We start from the raw sequence: 21337 nt of genomic DNA on the forward strand, positions 1-21337 counted from the left end.
TACAGGCTAGAAGGCGCCCAGCATGGGCAAGCCTCCCAGCTTACCTCTGTCTCCTCGGTGAGCCTTCTGCTAGTTCACACAGTCTCCAGCAAGAAAGGTCCCTGCTGCAAAATGGCGATGCAGGAACGAGCTCCCCTGCACGCCCGGTCTGCCCCAGCGGTGGGTGCTGCTCCCCTCTGGGCTGGAACTGCAGGCTAGAAGGTGCCCGGTGTGGGCAAGCCTCCCAGCTTAACCTCTGTCTCCTCGGTGAGCCTTCTGCTGGGTTCACACAGTCTCCAGCAAGAAGGGTCCCTGCTGCAAAATGCCGGTGCCGGCGACGCGCTCCCGTGCACGCCCGGTCTGCCCCAGCGGTGGGTGCTGCTCCCCTCTGGGCTGGAACTGCAGGCTAGAAGGCGCCCAGCATGGGCAAGCCTCCCAGCTTACCTCTGTCTCCTCGGTGAGCCTTCTGCTGGTTCACACAGTCTCCAGCAAGAAAGGTCTCTGCTGCAAAATGGCGATGCGGGAACGAGCTCCCCTGCACGCCCGGTCTGCCCCAGCGGTGGGTGCTGCTCCCCTCTGGGCTGGAACTGCAGGCTAGAAGGCGCCCAGCATGGGCAAGCCTCCCAGCTTACCTCTGTCTCCTCGGTGAGCCTTCTGCTGGTTCACACTGTCTCCAGCAAGAAAGGTCCCTGCTGCAAAATGCCGGTGCCGGCGACGCGCTCCCCTGCACGCCCGGTCTGCCCCAGCGGTGGGTGCTGCTCCCCTCTGGGCTGGAACTGCAGGCTAGAAGGTGCCCGGTGTGGGCAAGCCTCCCAGCTTAACCTCTGTCTCCTCGGTGAGCCTTCTGCTGGGTTCACACAGTCTCCAGCAAGAAGGGTCCCTGCTGCAAAATGGCGATGCGGGAACGAGCTCCCCTGCACGCCCGGTCTGCCCCAGCGGTGGGTGCTGCTCCCCTCTGGGCTGGAACTGCAGGCTAGAAGGCGCCCGGTGTGGGCAAGCCTCCCAGCTTACCTCTGTCTCCTCGGTGAGCCTTCTGCTGGGTTCACACAGTCTCCAGCAAGAAGGGTCCCTGCTGCAAAATGCCGGTGCCGGCGACGCGCTCCCCTGCACGCCCGGTCTGCCCCAGCGGTGGGTGCTGCTCCCCTCTGGGCTGGAACTGCAGGCTAGAAGGCGCCCAGCATGGGCAAGCCTCCCAGCTTACCTCTGTCTCCTCGGTGAGCCTTCTGCTGGTTCACACAGTCTCCAGCAAGAAAGGTCCCTGCTGCAAAATGGCGATGCGGGAACGAGCTCCCCTGCACGCCCGGTCTGCCCCAGCGGTGGGTGCTGCTCCCCTCTGGGCTGGAACTGCAGGCTAGAAGGCGCCCAGCATGGGCAAGCCTCCCAGCTTACCTCTGTCTCCTCGGTGAGCCTTCTGCTGGGTTCACACAGTCTCCAGCAAGAAGGGTCCCTGCTGCAAAATGCCAGAGCCGGCGACGCGCTCCCCTGCACGCCCGGTCTGCCCCAGCGGTGGGTGCTGCTCCCCTCTGGGCTGGAACTGCAGGCTAGAAGGTGCCCGGTGTGGGCAAGCCTCCCAGCTTACCTCTGTCTCCTCGGTGAGCCTTCTGCTGGGTTCACACAGTCTCCAGCAAGAAGGGTCCCTGCTGCAAAATGTATTTTCGGTTTTGATTTTATTTTTCAATCTAGTTTTTTTAATATGTGCCATTTTCACTGGTGTGAGATGGTATCTCATTGTAGTTTTGATTTGCATTTCCCTGATTACAAGTGATGTTGAACATTTTTCACATGTTTGTTAGCCATTTGCATTTCCTCTTTGGAGAAATTTCAATAACCAAAACAAAGAGAAATCCCACTGACTGGGAGAAAATTTTTGCACACAACACTAATGATAAAGGATTGATCGTAAAAATCTACAAAGAGCTGATGAAACTCAACAAAAAACAAAGAAAATAATCCAGTCAAAAAATGGTCAGAAGAACTAAAAAGAAACTTCTCCAAAGTGGTTTCAGGACTCTTAAGGATACCAACACCAGCAGATACTCAAGTATCCCTAATAGTTTCCTCCAGCCCTCTGTATCTGTGGGCTCCCATCCACAGATTCAACCAACCAATATCTGCTTGATCTATGAATATGGAGCCTGCAGATATGAAGAGCAAAAGCAGTTACTGAAAAACACAAACACAAATGGATCCATGCAGTTCAAACTCATGTTGTTTAAGGTCAACTGTATAACCCTCCTATCAAGGAGCCCCCAGCCATCAGATACAAAGGTGGGGGTATTCAAGAAATACAGTATTCAGCTAGAGGACACACTGATATAGAGGTTTATCTCTGCACCATATTCCTTATATAATGCTTACTTTTCTAGTTCTCAGCTAAAAGTTTAGCCAAGACAAAGCCACCCTATTTGAAATGGGCAGCAACATTCTTTATGATTTTAAAGAATTTTCTCATCTACCCATGGTGACTGTCTGTGTGACAATCAGAGCATTTTGGAGTCTAAGGAGGAATTCTTTACCTTTGGAGGTAATATTCAAAATGTTTAACAACCTGTGCAGCATTGCACCATTGAAGCAGAACAGATACAGGTAACAGATGGATGCCAGGTATAAACAACTGTTCTAGCTGTGCGTGTGTGTATTCTGCCTGACTCTCTGCCCTTCTAGGTATCTAGAGCTTTCCCACATTTTAAAGTTCCTCCATCATTATCCCTTATGTTTTAATTTAGAAAACACCAACCTGCACTTTTCCAATCTTACAGCATCTTGTGGAGGCGGGCAGTGCAGAAATTGCTGTTTCTCTTCAAACAAGAAAACTTAAGACTCAGAAGCAGAAGAGGAGGCCCTAGTTTTTCTATTTACTTTTCTAGTACTCTTTGTACCACCCCAGGCTGCCTTTCCTGCATTCCCTGGAACTTTGAGAAAGGCGCAAAGACAAAGATGTTCATTAGTGAACTCAAGAAAAAAAAGAGTTGTTAACCACACACGTAAGGATAAAGAACTTTTGGATCTGTTTAGCTTCGTTTTGGCAGATCACATTCTTCAGACAGCTTGGAGATCTTGGAAAATCCACTGTCTATTTTTAGGACCCATTCTTGTTATTATTTAGGAAGGGTGTATATTGAAGTTTTATGTAACTTCTTCCTAAAATGGCAATGGAGCCAATTAGACTAGCAATGGAATCAACCAGCCTCCCTTTTCACCACATGCCTACAGTGTGGCAGTCAAGGGTAACTTAAGGCTGGAAATAGTGCCCTCTGGTGTGATATAATTGATCAGATGAGAAAGTAAATCTTGAGCTATTTTTCTAGGCCCCAACCCCGTACTCTCCTCCACAGCCTTGGGCCAACTCAGGGTGAGCGATCAGACTTGGATTTGCTGAGGTACCTGCATTACAAGTTCACCCTTGCTCGTTGCGCTGCCATCAGACTTTCCTCCTTGCTTGTCCTGTTAGAAGAGAGGAAAGACAAGCATATTTTGAAAGAGAAAAAATCCCAATTAAAAAAATAGATCAGAACAAAAACAAATGGTTCATTAATAAAGAAAAAGAAAGAAAACCAGAATAGTGCTGGGAGGAGTTTTTCAGAGTGGTTTTGGGCCTAAAAAACGAAGTGGTCAGAAGTGGGGAGGGAGCACAAATGGTGGAGGACTGTGGGGGCTTTGGTGGTGGGTGTGGTGTGGTAACAACACCTAAGGGGAAAACCCTACACTTCAAAAACACAAACAGTGACGTAAACTAATTTAATTTAAAAAGAGAAAGAAGAAATCCTCCTCTATCGGTTTCTCTGGGACTCTCCAGCCTTTTCTCATCACTTGCTGAAACTGGCAGAAATCTACTCAATGGAGCTTGAGCTTCAAGAGGCAAGATCTTATTTCTGGCTTCTCTGCTTAGCACTATCTAAATGCATGTGATGTTGAGGAAGAAAATGTTCTTAGTTTGCCCTTTTTGTATACTTGTTTTTAAAAATATGAGTTAGTTTACTGAGGTTTATCTCACATGGAGTATAATGCTAAAACTTGTATCAATAGCTCCATGAACTTTTGCAACATATATGGATATATATTTGCATATGTATGTGTGTGTATATATATGTATACACATACATACATAAATACATACATACACACACACACATATATACATAAAACCACCACCTCTTTAGGCATAACTGTTGTGACTCCTGATATTGTACTGATTTTGCCTGGATTTAAAATTTCCTATAAAGTCATAGAGCAGGCCTTTCTTTGAGTGTCGCTTCTTTTGTTTGGCATTCTAGTCTTGAGATTATGTTTTTGCACATAAGCACCTTTCTTTTTCCATTGCAATGTAATACTCCATTATACAAATATTCCTTAACTCATTTATATATTATTTTCAGTTTTTAACAGGGATCTAGAGGGTGTGTGGACAGTTGCTGTGGCTCGTGGCAGCAGGTACAGGCTTCTGACCCAGGCAGTGGGTTTATGACTATAGTTGATATCAACATTCTTGCACATGTCTTTTGGTGTAATCAATGCTCATCTGTCTCGGGTAGCTACATAGTGGGGAACCTGGTGACTAGTGTTTGTGTATTTCCAACCTGGTAGATACTATCAAATGGTTTTCCAAAGTGGTGTTTTTTCTTCATTTATTTTTCATGAAAAAGGAATAGTTGGTCAAGTTAAGGGTGAGATGTGAGGACTCAGTGGGAATCAGACAGATTTTTAAGAAGGGAATGGTTATTTGATACTTGGCTTTCAGTCAAAAACTCTATCACTGAGCTGTCCCCCATTTGATACTTGGTTTGAAAGAGAAGTTTTCGACACAGGAGACAGAGAAAAGTTGCACGTGAGGATAAATTTTAATTTTTAATTAAATTTTGATTTTGCTCTTTCATTTTCAAATAGGGTTGAAGCACCCAAAGAAAATCCTCAAGATGGGGGAGGCCCATATTTGGGCATAGGAGAGAGGTTGACAGGGATAAGGCAGGCCTGGGAGGCCTAACCATGTGCAGGGGTGTCTGGGGTCCTTGAGCTGTGCTCTACCTGCAAGGTGATTTGATGACATGTTTTCTGTGTGGGGCCATCTCAGAACATTTTGAGTGGCCAGCAGTTGGAACCAGTTTAGTCAGGGGAGTTTTCTCTGACAGTCTGACTGATACAGCACTGACTTCTTTTAAATTTGAACTAGAGACTTACCCGGGTGATGGGGCATATGGAGGTGGGCAGCAAAATATGGTCTCTGAGCTCCCCACCATCACACAGTGTTGACAATTCACATTTGCGGTGAAACTGGAGGAAGAAAGTGAAGATGAACATGAGTGAAAGTGACCAAGGAAACAGTTTCCCCAAAACCTGATTTGTGCGTGTGTGTGTGTCTATGTGTGTGTGTTATGTAGTACCTGCCCCCTTGTGGAGTACAGAGTCCCTCTTGGATATTTGCTCCCTAGGCTCCGAGTCTCTGGAAGGAAAGAGACCTTGCTGAACAAATCATAGGAGATTGGCTGTAATCAACCTCTATCTTCAGAGTTCTGCAGTCTGATTGGAGATACCCTTTTTAAGGCTGATACCTGCATCAGGGGATGAGACATGGTCGTGTTTGCCTTGTCAGGCATTTTGGCATTTGGGGAAACTCCAGAAATCCAGAGGGGGTTTGGACAGTTGCTGTGGCTGGTGGCAGCAGCGCACACCTCTGAGCCTGGCAGTGGAGTCACAGTAAGCAGTGTACCTTCTTGGGACACCTCGAACTGCAGGGACTCTGGTGTCTAACTCCTCTCCCACTTTGTCAATGCTCCTGGCCCCAGATGACACCCAGGCAAAGGAAGTTGAGAATCTGGCCTGCTTTTCACAGAAGTGGATTGCCCAGCTTCTTAAGTAGCCTGCTTCCCCAAGGGGTGCCCTTTCCCCAGCAGCTGGGTAATTCACGGGAGGCACTGTTAGAATCAGGACATTAAATGGGGGCCCTGGGCCCCCTAGCCTTGCTCTTTGGCTCTACCTACACCTTCTGGCGGGATGTCCACCACTTCTTGGCCACAACTTGATAAAAAAAAACACACTGAAGAGAAGCAGGCTGCCCTGGGCACCCACCGTCATCCGGCACCACACGCAGTGCCGCGCAGTGACACTCTGGTAGCACTTGATACTTTTATGGCACCGGTCACACTTGACGGAGGAGTTCCCTTCCACCCACGCGTGCTGCATCACCTGCAGGAGGGAAGGGAAGGATACCAGGGAAGGCTGCAGAACCACAACCCTGGGTCCTGGGACAGAGGAGGGGATAGGAGGAGCACAAGGAGGGGAGTCCAGTCCAGGGTGGGTTGCTTCCTATTTAGCGGACACACTTATCTGACACTGGGCAGCCTCGCTGAATTGCATGTGCGTGCTGCCTCCCTAACCACCATCACGCTCATCAAACAGATGAAAAACCACTTTGCCTGTGCTTTGAATAGTTCCTTTGGCCTGGCAGCAAGCCACTGGGTGGCATATTGAGTGTCATTCCCCCTGTCTTGCAGAACCTGCAGAGTGATATGCTTGTAGGTGCCCTCTTCAGGAAGGCAACGTGATGCAGGGAAACATAGGCAGGGCTTGGGTCCCAGACAAAATTGGTCGGAATTATTGTCCACATCAAAGCAGGTGACCTGTGGCCAGTTCCTGGACCTCTCTGAGTCTTAGCTCCTTCATCTGTAGAAATTGGCAAAATAAGCCCCACCTCTGGGGTGGCTGGGAGGATTAAATGAGATATCACACTTGGAAGGATTCTTGGGCACAGTCATGGCCCTTTGGATGTGCCCACAGATGGTTAAAATCCTGTTCCCTGTCTTCTATAGGTTAGGGGCTCTCAGTCTCACTTGCCCATCAGAACCATCTAGAGAGCTTCTAGAAGCCCTAATGCCCAGTCCATATACCACACCAAGTAAATTAGAGTTTTGGGGGGTAGGACTCATTATTTTTAAACATGCTGAGTAATTATAATGTTCAGCCAAGACTGAGAAGCACTCTAGAAGGAATATAGGAAAAAAGTCCAAAGAAATTAGTGTGAGTCAGTCAGTGACTGGAGAGCAGGTTGTCCTGCTTCCTGGCCACTGGGCCAGGAAATTCCACTAGGACAGCCCAGGAACTTGGGAAACAGGTGGGAATGATGTGTGTGTCTGTGTAAGTGCAGCCAAACTAGCCTGAGCCCTCAGTTATTTCCCCCAGGAATTCAACAGAACTTTCCAAAGTTTTCCACCAGGAGAGGGAAGTGGCTACGAATTCTAGAGGTGGGTGGTGGGGGAGATAGCCTGCAGTGTCAACTGCAAGCACAATATTAAAGGTATTCTAGAAGAGAGAGACCATCCATGTTTGCATTAAATACAAGTTAAAATAACTTGTCAATTAAATTTCTATGTGTGCCCCCCAAAACATGTTTGGTAAAGCCACTCTAGAAGGTAAATCAATTGATCGTCTCACTTTCTGCTATGCACCCTCATAGGTATAAAAAACCCAGTTTACGAATCAACTTGTCATCTACATGGTCACATTGAGTTTGCTCTGATTATTGCTCTCTGTACTTTGCAGAGATAAAAATGAGACTTCAGAGAGGTTAAGGGATAGGCCTAGGTTCCTGATTGGTAAGTGGCCAAATGGGGACTCAGCTGGGTCTACGGACTCCAAGTCTCTGGTTGTCTCCCAAAACCACATGCTTCTCCATCCTCTTATGGCATCAGAAGAGATGGGAAGGACGTGGGTTGCTGTTGGAGGCTCAGAAGGTCTTGAAAGTGCCCTGCTGGCTCCTCAGTTGCCTCCTCTAGTCTGTATGTGGCAAGTGGCCCGAGTGCAGGCTTAAGGCCTGAGCCCAGGAGGTGCACCATGTGAGAGGCATGGACATGAAAAGGTGTGTATGGGCATGGTGCGGGAGGAGCGGCTGAGAGGCCATGCGGTGTCTCATGGGCATGCATGCGTGTCCTGCAGGTACCCCTCTCAGGAGTTCTTTTGGGGAGGGCTGGATACCACTTCCTGTTGCTAACCATCTCTGGGTTGAGACTCTCAGCGTTCTCTTGCCTTTGCAGTAACTCAGCATGCTCTGCCTCTGCTCTTTTAAAGGGACATCTATTTCCAGACACAGTGAGTGGCATCACCCAATGGCCAAGTTAGAAGCCCAGGAGCCATTCCTGATCTCTTCCCTGCTCTTGTCCTCTACCTCTGCATCACCAAGTGCGAGTGGTGGTACCTTCAAATTAGCTCTCAAACTTTCCCCTCTACCTCAGCAGTGGGACTATTAAAATACTCAAAAACTGGGGACCCCACCGCAGAGACATGGCCATGCCCACTACAGAGGAGATGTCAGAGCCATGGGTGAGCTCAGACTCTGCCTCAGGGGGGCCGTCAGACAGCACTATCTCTTAACTGAACTGTTGGAAGAGGCCACTACCTCTGATCTCTCTCTGGGGTGATTAACCTAATTTGCAAACACCATCATCTCTTCCTGTACTCACAGCGCTTCAGTGGCCCCTTAGCTGTATAGAAAACTTTCTAGCATCTTAGCCGGCCTCACAAGCAGCCTCCAGGTTGGATCTCACCCTACCAGTGCACATATTTCTTCTCACTTTCCTTTAGGTCTCCTCGCTTGCATCTCACCCAGCAACATACGAATCCGAGGAAGCCATGCTTCCAGACCTTTGCACTGAGGCTTCTCCACCTGGGAGCCTTGTCCTCCGCAATGCCTAGTGAAGTCCTGATCTGGATTTAAGGCACAACTCAAGTGCCACCTTTGTGAATTCTACCCTGACCTCCCCGTTGGGGCTCACAAGTCCCACTGCTTTTGACATCTCACTCCTTGGTACTTCCTTCCATATCTCTCTAGATTCCCAATTCTCCAGCCAGCTAGGGGCCATCTTATAACCCATGTACCTCTTAGCACAGTGCCTGGTACATGGCGGCACCAGGGAGATACTGAATGGATTGATGAATGACAGGATGGTTTACATGTGGTCCTCAAGGCAGGGAAGCAACTGGATAAAGCTCCCAAGCCCTTCCTGTCCAGGATTCTGTGACGATGGACATGTTACCTGGGATGCACCATGCAGTAGGACAAGGCACTAGGTGGCACTAACCTCGTTGCCCTTTTTGGGTTTTGAGAACGTTTTGACACATCCAGGAATATTTTTGGATACACAGCGTTCATGGACAGTGTATTTGCAGTCTGAAAAAAAAATAAGGAAAGCACTTGTCAGTGACCAGCTAGGAAAGTCCAACCTCACTGCAGTCAAGGCCTTGCTTCCCTCTACGGCTCAGGGGACATATTTGGAACTTCAAAACAGTCTTCAATTGTTCATTGAGAAAAGAGTCCATAGTTTTCTCCTAGACACACCTCTGCCTCCTCCACCCCATCACACTGTTATCCACTGCAGGAAACTTTCCAGAAAGGTGCTTTCCACTTAACGAAAGTGTGAGGAGTCAGTATTGGATGCCAGGGAGGTTGGAGGGTAGATGGAAGGATCAGGGTCTTCCTACTCTTGGGGTTAGGTAGGCCTGGGCCTGTACTCTAATTCTGCCACTTGTAACTATGCCAATCGTCTTGGGTAAGTTGTTTCACCTCTCTGAAATTTAGGAATAAAATGGGAATAAAAGTGCCTCTCTTTCACTTTGTAGGGCCTTTGCAGCATTGAATGAGATAGATGGTATAAAACAGCTTGTGACTGGGGCAGAACAGCTATTTCATAAGTCACTGTTGTGCTTGTAGTTTCCACTACTCACTAGTATGAAAGCAGCAGAGGCCCACAGGCTTAGAATCCCCTAGGAGTGAGACTGGGTTGGTAGAAAAGGGGGTGAGAGTTGGGTGTGAATGGGTGCCACAAAACCTGGTGAGCCCCTTCTTTAGCTTGCTGAGGATTTCTCTTGGTAGACACTGGTCCAGGTCTGCTGAGATGACTTTTGTAACCGAGGTCACTTTTAGCCTGGTTCACATGTGCTTGTCACTATGGTGACCTGGAAGGTACCCAAGGGCCTGCTGCAGCTGCAGCTCTTCGGTCTTTGGTGGGTTCAGGTGAATTTTGCTGTCTGCCTGCTGGGGTAGTTGGTGATCCTCTGTACTCACATGCCCCAGGCCCAACAAAGGTTTCTTGCCACAGTCTGCTCCCATCTTCTCCTGTTCCCCAAATCTGTCCTTTTTTCCCATCACCCCTTCTTTCTTCCTTCCCCACCATCTCTTTCTTCTGTGCTCCTTTCCAGTGTTCCTCTACCCTTTCACCCATGTTTTTCCTTTACTGACATTACTGAATAAATTCTAAAGTAAAACAAGTGAGTAATTTTAATTTCCATTGCACTTACAGAATATAATATTGCTTGTTAATAAAAAAAAAAAGTTCTTCTGACCACGCCAAATAAATGTTCATGAGTAGAGCTCAACTGAAATTAGTATGAGATGCTTTTCAATTATTTGTGAACTTTAATAACTTTATTTTAGGGGGTCAGTGTTTCCAATAATAGGACAGTACTTGTCCATTTGACTTGGCTAGAGCAAACCCAGAACATGAAGGTTTTGCTTTATTCCCTGCTCCTGGAATAACAGGGGTGGTCCCTTCAGCCAGGAGGCAGCAGTATCAAGACTTTCCCTGGAATGACTAAACCATGTGCAGAGCAAGATAATTCCTGAGGAAAAGGGGTTTGAAGGACGCTGACTCACAAATGCAGCACAGGCCTTGCTTCCGAACGCCCATCAGCATGATGTGGCAGAAGTTGCAGTAGGTTGGTTTCTTGAAATGCTTCATGGTCCAGGAGTGTCTCCCGTCTCCCTTGGAGCCCTGTGGGGTAACGAAGGAATGAGAGCTGAGCCGGCCGCCCAGGCTAGCCGATGGCGAGGTGGAGGCCCCCTCCTGTATGTTCTTTTTTCTAAGAAGACTCTTCTCATATTATGGACAAGATACACATTTATTTTACTTTTTGAAAAAAGATTTTTAATAAAGGAATATAAATCAAAACAAAGTTCTTTGGGTATATGTTTTCTAAAATTATCAAATATTTAAAAACTAGGATGATGTGTATAAAACATACCCTTTTCTACATCCTGCATAACTGATGGAATTGTAAATCAGAACAAGCTTCCTATCTCATCTCTACCTGTCCGTCCATCCATCCATCCATCCATCCACCCACCCACCCACCCACCCATCCTTTAGATGTTCACAACCTATGACATACAAATTTCCCTTCTTGGATTCTATCTTAAAGTATTTTTAATAGACAGATGAGCATTTTTATGCTCTGTCAGATGTTTAACCCAGCATTATTTAAAATATTGAAAAACTGGAAATATACGAAGGATCTAAAAATTATCAAAAGGCTAGTAGCAGTGCATCCACATGATTTAATGGTAAGTGTCCATCAAAAAGATATTTATAAGAATACCTAATGTCATTGGAATGTTGACACAGTGTTAAGTGAAAAAGCAGAATATAAGTTTGATGTTATGATCTTAGATTCATATGAGATATTTGATGGGAAAAAAATGTTACCAAACTGTGAACAGAGATGACTCATAGCTCACAGCACTATGGATTTATTTCATTCTCTTTTACTTTCTCCTGAATTTTCCAAACTTTTTAGGAAAATTCCCAAATAATTAGGAATAAATAATTTAGTAAAAACAATGCACTCCTCTCATCAACTTTCTATGCACAGATAAAATAATAAAAATATTAAAGAAAAAGCGAGAGAGAGGGAGTTAAGCTGTTTCCTCCTGACATGGCTCAGAAGCCAATTTCACCTTTATCCATTAGATGAGCCAAGCCACACTCACCTTCTCTGCACACTACAGCTCTCACCTCTGGCCTCACTAGAGGCTGTGGCTTCCCTCCACATACACTGTCCCTTAATCTTTCTTGTAGGTTCTCAAAATCCTGCTTCTCTGAAAACCTGAGTTTTATAGAAGTAAAGATTTTTTATCTAATAGTTTCCACTCAGTAAATACATTCACTAATTGGTTAAATGATTCATTAAAAGATTGACTGAGTTATCACAGACATTGACATCAAGAATTAAATGAAGCCATGTAATAAAGGCCCTGATTCAGTGCTGTATGCAGGATACATTAAAACTTCATTAAGTTCCCACTTAGTGCTAGATGCTGTGGGACACAAAAATTGATAGAAAATGTTTCCCTATGTATAAGGAGGTAGATTTCCATCTATTCTAGACTATTCTAGACTAGTCCATGTATTCTATTCATCTCTAAACAAAGAGACACAGAAGAGTTATACAAATAGCCCAAGATGGCACAGATAATAAATGACTGAAGCCGCAGTCACACTGGACTCACGGCCATGACCTTCCCCTTCCCCTCTACCTCCACAATCCAGGGTTTCCTTCATGGACAGAGAAGCTACAGCCCTTTCAGCAAACCCAGCTGCTGCTTCTTGCAGCTCATAGGACTATATTTTTCCTGAAAATACCTTTATTAGCTAAGTCATGGAGCTGACTCTCCTTTTTCAGACACCATTTTCATAGATACAGGGTAAAAGGATGTTGACAGGGGATAAAGTAACATTTCTACTTGGGATATAGCACCATCGTGTGGCTTGATCATTTCTGCAATTGGAGGCTGCTGATTGTGCAATAATTTTCTTGTGCATGCTCAGTTTTATGCCGCCACTGCAATTTCACTGGGAGATAGATTATTTAGCCTTATCCCCTTCAGGGTCCCCAGACTTTTTTGTAGCCAGTGTGGGCTTTGAAAAAGCCAAAAAGGCAATATTACTTTTAAGACATTAAGAATGCTTTCTCTAGAACCCTAAATACGAAAGAGAAAACCTTACAATTTAGTGCCTATTTAGAAATAAGTGCACATAATTTGTGATTAATAAATGAATTTCACAGTTGTTTTTGTTTGCCACTTTTCTGATGTAAGGCATGGTTTTCTATAGTGATTTATCATTTGCAGGAGATGATGTGGTGAATATTGGAGAAAAATTTCCCTTCTCTTCCTTCTCTAGTCATAAGACAGTGGATCTCCTCCATGTAAAGAGTTGGTGGCAGTCTGGACTCAGCACGTTCAAAATGGAAAATGGAAATTGGTTCCTTGTGATTAAAGTGTTCCATCTCTATACTCATGTTTCAGGTTTAAAACAGATATGTTGGAACAGCACCCAAGCAGAGCTTACACTTGGATTAGAGTATGGTCTTGAATGAGTATTGACAGTAGAAAGATATCTTACTTATCTGGGTGTCCTCAGGTCCTAGCTCACGTAGACCTTGCACATAGAGAGTTCTTTGCTAAATGGTCTGCTGGTACTGAAAGTCAAAGATGGTCTCTGGTACAATTAGGGTGTGTCTATGGGCAAGTCCCTGTACGTCTGTGACCCTCAGGCTATGAAATGAAAGGGACAGACCAGGCATCATGAAGGTCTCCTGCAGCTCTGACCTTCTATCCAGAGTTCCAAGTAGTAAGAAGGGAGTTGCATAGATGTTGGTTCTTTGATTTCTATCTAGCACTTGGGCAGAACTGAGTATGCTAAGAGATGATTACAGGTTTCTTAGTTCTTAGGTGTTGGAAATGAAGGCTCAGTTTTTTTCTGAATTGCAGAACTGTCATATGGAGACAGTCAGCTAGAGGCTAACCCAGTTGAACTTCCTGTTCTGTTTCTGTCTATGACATTTCAGTAATCTAAAAGAGGTGTTGTCATACAACCTATGTGGCTGTCCTGGTAAATGCTTAATGTTACCACTTGTACTTCTAGTTCTAACCTTCCCTCCCTGGTGTATGGAAGCTACTTCCCTTGGCGTGGAAGAAGATAATGCAGTAACTGACAAGGTCACAACAGGATTATGTAACCACTGATTTTACATTGAACCTCCCCACATATGTCTGATCAAGTTGGAAGATTTCTCTAACATACCCTGAACTTTCTTTCATTTGGGTCTTTGAAAAAGCTATTCCTTAGGCCACAAATTCACTCTACTACCAGCCAAATCATCCCCATCCTTGAGAGCCAGATCAAACATCCTAGGTCTTTCCATCTGATTTTTATTCTCATGAATGGGGTACTGAAATCCCACGCATGCCTCAGGACCCAGGCAAACATCCTCCGGCATTTCTTCCAACTGCTGTTACTCCCAAATGGTGGGGTGGTAGATATTACAAGATCACTGGACTCTGTTACAAAAAAATTTAGGCTCCTCTTTTCACTTCGTAAGGCTCAGAATCTCACATTCCATCTGTCTAAACTGCAGGTGAGATGGGGAATTGAGAGTTTTGATTGTTGAAAAAATAAAACATCATTGTTAACTATTCTTCACCTCACAACAGATCAGTACTTTTTCTCCTATTTTCTTCCCTCAAAAATATCTCTTAACATTTTTAAACTTAATTTTTGGAAAAGATACAATCTCTCCTTGAATTATTTTTCCCTTTGCCTAAACTTCTGGCAGGTGAATATTGTATCTGTGTCCCCTCACAGTGCCACAAAAAGTATCTCGATTTAGCAGTCATTAAGTAAACGTCTGGTAGATGAATAAATATATTTCAGAGTACCTGCTCTGCCCACCAGGAAGCCCAGGGCAGAAGCCAAGCCACATGGAGCTGGATGGTCCTGAAAGGTAAGAGATCTCAACCCCACGTGGCTGACTTACAGTATCATCCATGCCCAGGAGGACCAGCAGGGGGATGGTGGTCATCCCTCCGTGCACCCACTCCTCCAGGGACACAGAGCCATCGTGGTCGTAGTCCATCCCTTGCAGCATCTCCTTCAGTATCTGTGGGATCCAAAGAGCAACAATTGTGTGCTTTCATTCTCGACTTCTCTGTCGTCTTCTTCTTCCTCTGCATTCCTCCTGTTCTGCATTGTCTGGTTTGTGTTATACCCCTTCCTCCCACATTCTGTGTGAGTAGAGCAGTGAGGGAGCAAGTGACGACTGGATTCCAGGTCTGGCTCTGCCCAACCTGACTGTGTGGACTGGAACAAGCCACTCTGGCTCTCTGGTTCTGCTCTGCTCATCTGTAAAGCAGAAATATTGCTGTCTCTGCAGCACTGCAATGAGGATTAGCATCTAAAATGTCTAAAGGAACAGCTGACTCACAGGAGCCCTAGGTATTAATATTATCTGGTGTTTTGACACAACATGTTAAAGTTATTTCTAGGCCTAAATTCTTTGATCCATGAACCCCTGTTATAGAAAATTTAGTCCCGATGAAAAAGTCAGGTGGAATTACTTGAATGTTGTCTATACTTTTCCCTACTGCCTATAATTTTTCCTGTCAGAGAAGTGGCAGATCAAGAAGATGAGTCTTGGAGAGTCTGCACCATAAATATTTGTATCCAGCCCTAGTGTGTCCCACTCTTATCTCGGAAGCTCACTTGGCGTTCACCCGTGCTTCTGGAAACTCACAGGCCTTAGCTCCGTGGGATCCCACTCCAGATACTGGGCAATGTGCAGCATTTGGTTGATAATACGATCCGTCGCCTAGAAACATCAAGGGGAGAGACCATCTGAAGATGTGTTTGCAAGAGCAAAACTCTAAATCAAACCCTGTGGGGAGATGGACAGGGTAGTACATGGGAAGGAGTCAGTGCCAAACACTTGTATATCACGAGGACTCACCATTTGTTTCTGCTATTTCTGCCTTCACCACATAGCTCAGTGGAGACTAGATGCTTACACAAGGCACAGGTCATGAATAAGTCAGAGGTGTGCAGAATGCCCACTGCTAGCTAACCTCTTCCTGGCCCTATCCTCTATTCTGTGCTTTGACACAGGAAGTAGAGCACACACTCCTGTTTTCTCCTTCTTGAGCTTCCACAGATACTTATAAACCCAGGCAATTCTCTCCTCACCCCTTAACCATTCCTCATTCCCACAGCTTTAGCAACTTGCAGTCCATCTATTCCCCTGGGGGTCGACTTTGGTTGGATATGGGGTCACTGTGTTGGTCTAGCCCAGACACTGTGATTTATTTTCTTTTTGGCATCTCTGTTTCCTTTGTCCCACATCCAGCCCTGAGCCCAGGACTCTGTGAACGGGAAATTAATGAGGGGTACATTTTCCTGATGAGTGAGCCTTTTGTTTGGTAGCAAAGCCAGGCTCCATCTGAAACCTCAGAGTTGTTAGAGGCTAATGAATCAGTGCACTGAGAGTCCCACTGAAACACGCTGGACTAGGAAGGTATTTGCATTACTTGGGTGCTATTTAAGATGTTCATAGTAAGATTGATCTGGGGAGACACACTGAGAAACTGAAGCCAGATTCAAAAGTGTGACCTCTTTCAGGTAGAATACTGGGTCAAAACAAGCAAGATAAAACCCTACAGGGATCTAAAATTGTACCTCATTTAAATTAAAAATGAATCCATTGCAAAACTTCAGGATAGACCTATAGATGGGGGTAAGGGACTTGGCAGAAATTCCAGTGGGAAAGAGGCTGTGAATCAAGTTGTATAGAAGATTCAGTCAATGAGAAAACAATGTGATCCAGAAACTGAGAATCAGGCTCAGTCTCGGGCTGGGTAAATGGAAGCAGAGAGAGAGGGTAGATTTCAGAGTGTTTCCTTGATGTATGGCTGGGTCAGGCCACATGTGGATAGTTAGTGTCATGGAGGGGTAGCTTCATTCTGTGCCAGAGTTCAAAAGTGGCATTGACCAAAATGGATATTACAGATTTCCTCATGAGAAACAGTGTAGAAATTGGGAAATTTGATCTTAGAGGTTTTAGGGGAAGCGCGATAGCACCTTTAAATCCTGGACAACCTATGTATAGAGTCTGTATTCCACTGGTCAGCTGTATTGGGCAACTTGACACAGCAGTACTGAGCCAAGGGATGTAGGGAAGTGTGGAGTTAGTGGAGGGTTGGCCCATTTTGGCCTTGATGTTGGGTTTGGGGTCAAGTTTTCTGTTTTCCTAGCAGACTAGCGGTGCCTTCTATGCAGGAAGAAAGTCCTTTCTGACAGCCAACCCCAGGAATGTGGTGGTTGTCTTAGGGCAGTGAGTGAACTCTCCATTATAGGGAGTGCTCACAGAGATGCTGGAAATCTACCTGCCAGGGATTCTAGGTGGGAACTTAAACCTGATAAATCTTTTAAGACTACTTCTCACTTCATTTAGTCCTATACCTGGAAATGAACTGCTTCCCTACCAACTACAATGCTCCTGCCCTGGTGTAGTCACAATCATTTCTTGTCCTGCTGATTACAATGGCCTCCTCGCTGGCATCCCTGTCTGCATCCCTACAATCCAGACTCAACAGCTAGAGTGAGCCTGCTAAAACATCAATCAGTCATGTTACCCCTCTGCTGGAAATCTAATGGTTCTCCCTTTCTTCAGAGTAAAAGATAAATCCTTTGAATCACCTAGCAGACTTGATAATATTTGCAATCCCCCATCACTTCCCCTAGATAGCCCTGTGACTCACTCCCTCATCTGCAAGTCTGTTCAGATGTCCCCTCACCAGGGAGACCTTCCCCGGTTCCTTTAGCTAACACTGCAGCTCCCCCCAACACTTCCTTTCCCTCATTTTTCTTCTAACACACAACACTACCTAACACATATTTACTATGCTTCCTAGTGTGTGTGCTTTCATTAAGATGAAAGCTTCATGAAAGCTTTGTTCCTTGACTTCATTGATGTAGCCCTTGTGCTTAGAATAGTGCCTGACATTTGATAGATTCTCAATAAATATATGTGGACCAAATGCTTGAAAGTTCTGTGATTCTCTGGTTGTTCTCTCACACAACCCAATCCCCAGCCAAGCAATGCAGTTGTGTGGATCCAAAAAGGTACCCTAAGGTTTAGATGCAATTGGGGTGGTTTTGTTGGTCCAGGGGACTTATTTATTCTCTTCCTTCTCTCTCCTGCTGGTCTGACTCAGTCTCAAGCCCTTCAACCTCAGAGCCTTTCTGTTAATAAGTCCCACCTCTAGGGGCCTCTTGGTGGCTCAAGTGGTCTCCACAGCCACTGCAGCACGAGTTCGATCCCCGGCCAGGGAGGTGACCCTCATGGCGCAGCAGACCTCTCCTGTGTAGCCTGCTGCTCCCCTCAGCAGTATATTTCGGTCAGTCTGCTTGTTCTGTTCCCCGCTCTGTCTCTGGTAAATCCTCTCACCCCCCCACACCTCTGGCCTGTATCTCAGTTCTTGTGTGCCTAAATAAATAAACCTTTAAAAAAAAAATAAGTCCCACCTCTAACCTGGCCTTTCACAAGGACAAGACTTGTCTGTCTCTATTTGCTTCTCCTCTCTCTGCTTTCTTCCTTTCCCATCCTTCTCACTTTCTGATCCCTGGCCAATTCCTGCTTATTCCTCAGTGAGGGGTGGGCGGTGTGTGAGTGGGGGTGAGTCTTAGGCTTTACCAGGTACAATGGGATGGGATCATGTGCTCAGAGCAGACAGAACCAGGCTTCTAGAGCGAGTGCCCCTAGGTATGAGTGGTGCCAAAGAACACTAGCAGCTACCTGCCTTCCTTCTGCTCTCTTACCTGGGTTGTGCTTTCTCCCCCACTCCCTTCTTCCCTTTCGCCTCTGTTCTCCAGGAGGAAATTGCAAAAGGAATTTCTGAACTAATTGGAAAGTTAAACAAGCTAAGCTACTAAAGCTCCCCCCATTCTGAGAATTCTTTTTCTTTTTTTTAAGATTTATATTTATTTATGCATACAAGAACTAGAGTGTAGGCCAGAGGTGCAGAGGGTGAGAAGATTCACCAGAGACAGAGTGGGGAACAGAACAGGCAGACCTACTGAAATACACTGCTGAGGGGAGCAGCAGGTGAAAAAGGAGAGGTCTGCTGCACCATGTGGGTTAGCTCCCTGGCCAGGAATTGAAATCAGGTCCTAGTGGCTGGTGATAGCTTGATAGTCCTGAGACTTAACCCCTGTACCAGCAGGGAGGACCCCATTCTGAGAATGTTTGATTCTGGCTTCTGGGATGAAAGGCAAGTTGTAATGCACTCTCCTCCAGACTGATTCTTTGGAAGCAGAAGAGGGAGGTGGGTTCTACTTGGATTTCTGCAGTCCATATTGAGACATGGCTATTCCTATAAAGATGGAGCTAAGAGTTTTCAGACCTTTCCTCCACCTGTTTTCTTCTCCCCAAGCCTTTTGTGGACCCAGGAGGGATATTTGAAGCGAGAGCTTACCGCTTGGTCCAGGAGGCCTTTCTCATCCGAATCATAGAGATGAAACATGACTGTAAGAAACACAGAGGTGAGGGTTGAGATGTCCTCTAGGCAACACAGATGGGCGGCCACTTTGATGCTACCAGTTTGTAGATCAATTCTGACCATCACTGGGTAAAGGTTTTACAGCAGCTCACTTACCCTCCAGTGCAGTCTGATTGTCCTAGAGAGTGGGAAGAGGGAGGAGAACCAAGTGCTTCCAGGCCTATGAGTAATCCTGTGCCCAATGAGCTCCATAACTCAAGTGTGGGTCTCTGTAGATTCACATCACTCAGCATCGCTGGAACCCAACTAATGCCCTAGAGGGGCCATTGTTTCCAGTGGGTGTGGAAAGATCATGGAGTTGGTGAATGCAACTCTTGGCCCTAACAAAACTAGTCTGTCAAACAAGTCTTTTAACTTCTTGGCACTTAGTTTCTTTATCTGTAAGATGGAGATTATAATAATGTCTTTCTCTAGGTTTGTCAGGTGAGGATAACTATATAAATGAAAAGCCAAATCTGCAGTGCTTAGAAAGTGGAAAGCACTCAACAGATGTTATTTTCTTTCATTAAAGAACATTTACATATGGCACTTAATACATATGCCTTAGCATTATTACTTATTTAATCCTCACTTTAACATTATTACTTATTTAATCTTTAATGCCATGAAGTAGTTACTATTATAGTAGTATTTCTTTTTCTAAACTATCAATATGGTATTCAGAAACAGCCTATATTGTGTTCTAATTGTGGAGAGGTGAAGTAGGATAAGGCAGATCTGGGAGAGAAATTTGAGCAAAGGGCTAAATGTACACTTACGGCACCTGAAAACTTTCATTCAAATAAAAATAGAGATCCTAGCTGCGGTCTCATTGTAGACAGGATGGGGAGTGGAGCTAAACATGTTTTTCATCTTCCTCTCCTTGAAAACTCGTCATCACATCTGCATCTCTGTGGAGACCCTTTGGGGCTCAGCACACACCCTGCTAAGTTGCCCTTGTATTTTTACATCCTTCTAGAAATTTTAACATTTCATCATGTTGTGTTTGTTCAGTGGTAAATCACTGAATAAAAGTAGGGTCAAAAGCTTGTGATTCTTGTTCACTCCTCAGCATATTTGGCCAGAGGCACCCTCAACATGAGGATGACTCACTTAACAGATGGCTGGACGATGGAAGAAGGACAGACATCTCATCAGCACTGCTGCAGAACCGTGGGCCTGGGAGATTCTTTGATGCAGAGTTGTGGTCCTACTGGGTATGAAGAGCTGAACTAGACAGTCTGAGTAGATATCCTATTTTTAAGAGTTGTGGTCTTAGACAAGCTATTTAATCTTTCTGCTCTTTCTTACATGTAAAATAGAATAATCATATCATTCTTCTAGGATCATTGTCAAGATAACATGAGATATGCATTTAAAATGCTGAGCAAATATAAGGTGTTCCATTGTGGGAGTTAATGCTATTATTGCATTGGTGATAGGTGGGATGGCATCTATTGTTTCCAAAAGACTCATATTTGCTTATCAAAAAGAAAAAGTTAACTTTTAATAAATTAATCATTAAAATCAGAAGATTTGGATTTATTTGGTTTAGCTGGAAAAAAAATAACAAGATGAAAACTGTATGGGACAAATGACCAAGTTTCTACATCTTTTTTGCAAGAAAAAAGATGGAGAGAGAACCAAATAATTAAAGGAGACTGGACTTAATTATCAATGTAATGTGTGGCTATTCAAACAAATTATGTAAAATTAGCTTATATAAATATATGTAAGAAAATTGGGAAAATATGAATAGTGACTGAATATTTTATAGTAGTTATAGGTCATCTTCTTTAAAATTGATAATGGTGTTGTGATTAAATCTAAGAAAGAGTCTGTATTGTAGAGGTATCTGCTGAAATATTTACAGAGGAAATGATACAATATTTGGAATTTGCATCAAAAAAATCTGGGCCAGCAAGAATAAGGAGGAGATAAAAATAAAACAAGATGAACCACCCAATGGGTGAACCACCTAGCTTGCTAACAGGCACATGGAAGTTCAGGGAACTTTCCACTTCTATGTATGTTTGAAATTTTCTATAATAAAAATTTTTCTAAAATGCAGTTTAATTTTATTGCCACTAAAAGACCTAGCTTGATATGAAGAAACTGCCACATCCTGGAGAGTTGTTGTGAACAAATAGAAAACTTACTCAAAATCTAGCTGAATGTTGGAAGTAATTTGACATTTGTGGTTTTGAACAACACTTTAATTTGATA

The 21337-nt window shown here is 44.8% G+C and overlaps 1 protein-coding gene across 6 annotated transcripts in view; it reads right to left on the reverse strand.

Moving 5' to 3' along the window:
* The window catches only part of DGKG (diacylglycerol kinase gamma), a 203708-nt gene that overhangs the window by 121613 nt on the left and 60758 nt on the right, over positions 1-21337 (reverse strand). For 4 of the 6 annotated variants that reach the window (XR_008553826.1, XM_037525245.2, XM_037525246.2 and 1 more), the window contains 8 exons: positions 19049-19098; positions 15316-15390; positions 14560-14682; positions 10619-10736; positions 9048-9136; positions 6043-6159; positions 5155-5247; positions 3364-3423 (listed from right to left, as the gene is read on the reverse strand). Coding sequence is in view for 5 of the 6 variants with exons in the window: in XM_037525245.2 (XP_037381142.1) it covers positions 3364-3423; positions 5155-5247; positions 6043-6159; positions 9048-9136; positions 10619-10736; positions 14560-14682; positions 15316-15390; positions 19049-19098 (725 nt within the window). In the remaining variant the exon portion in view is untranslated. Of the gene's footprint in view, positions 1-3363; positions 3424-5154; positions 5248-6042; positions 6160-9047; positions 9137-10618; positions 10737-14559; positions 14683-15315; positions 15391-19048; positions 19099-19228; positions 19245-21337 lie in introns of those variants that run through there. The other 2 variants (XM_054700425.1, XM_054700424.1) reach the window with 2 other exon arrangements.

The sequence above is a fragment of the Talpa occidentalis genome, unplaced genomic scaffold (genome assembly GCF_014898055.3).
Source record: "Talpa occidentalis isolate TD23 unplaced genomic scaffold, MPIMG_talOcc4v2.1 talOcc4.4, whole genome shotgun sequence".
NCBI classification, from domain to species: domain Eukaryota; kingdom Metazoa; phylum Chordata; class Mammalia; order Eulipotyphla; family Talpidae; genus Talpa; species Talpa occidentalis.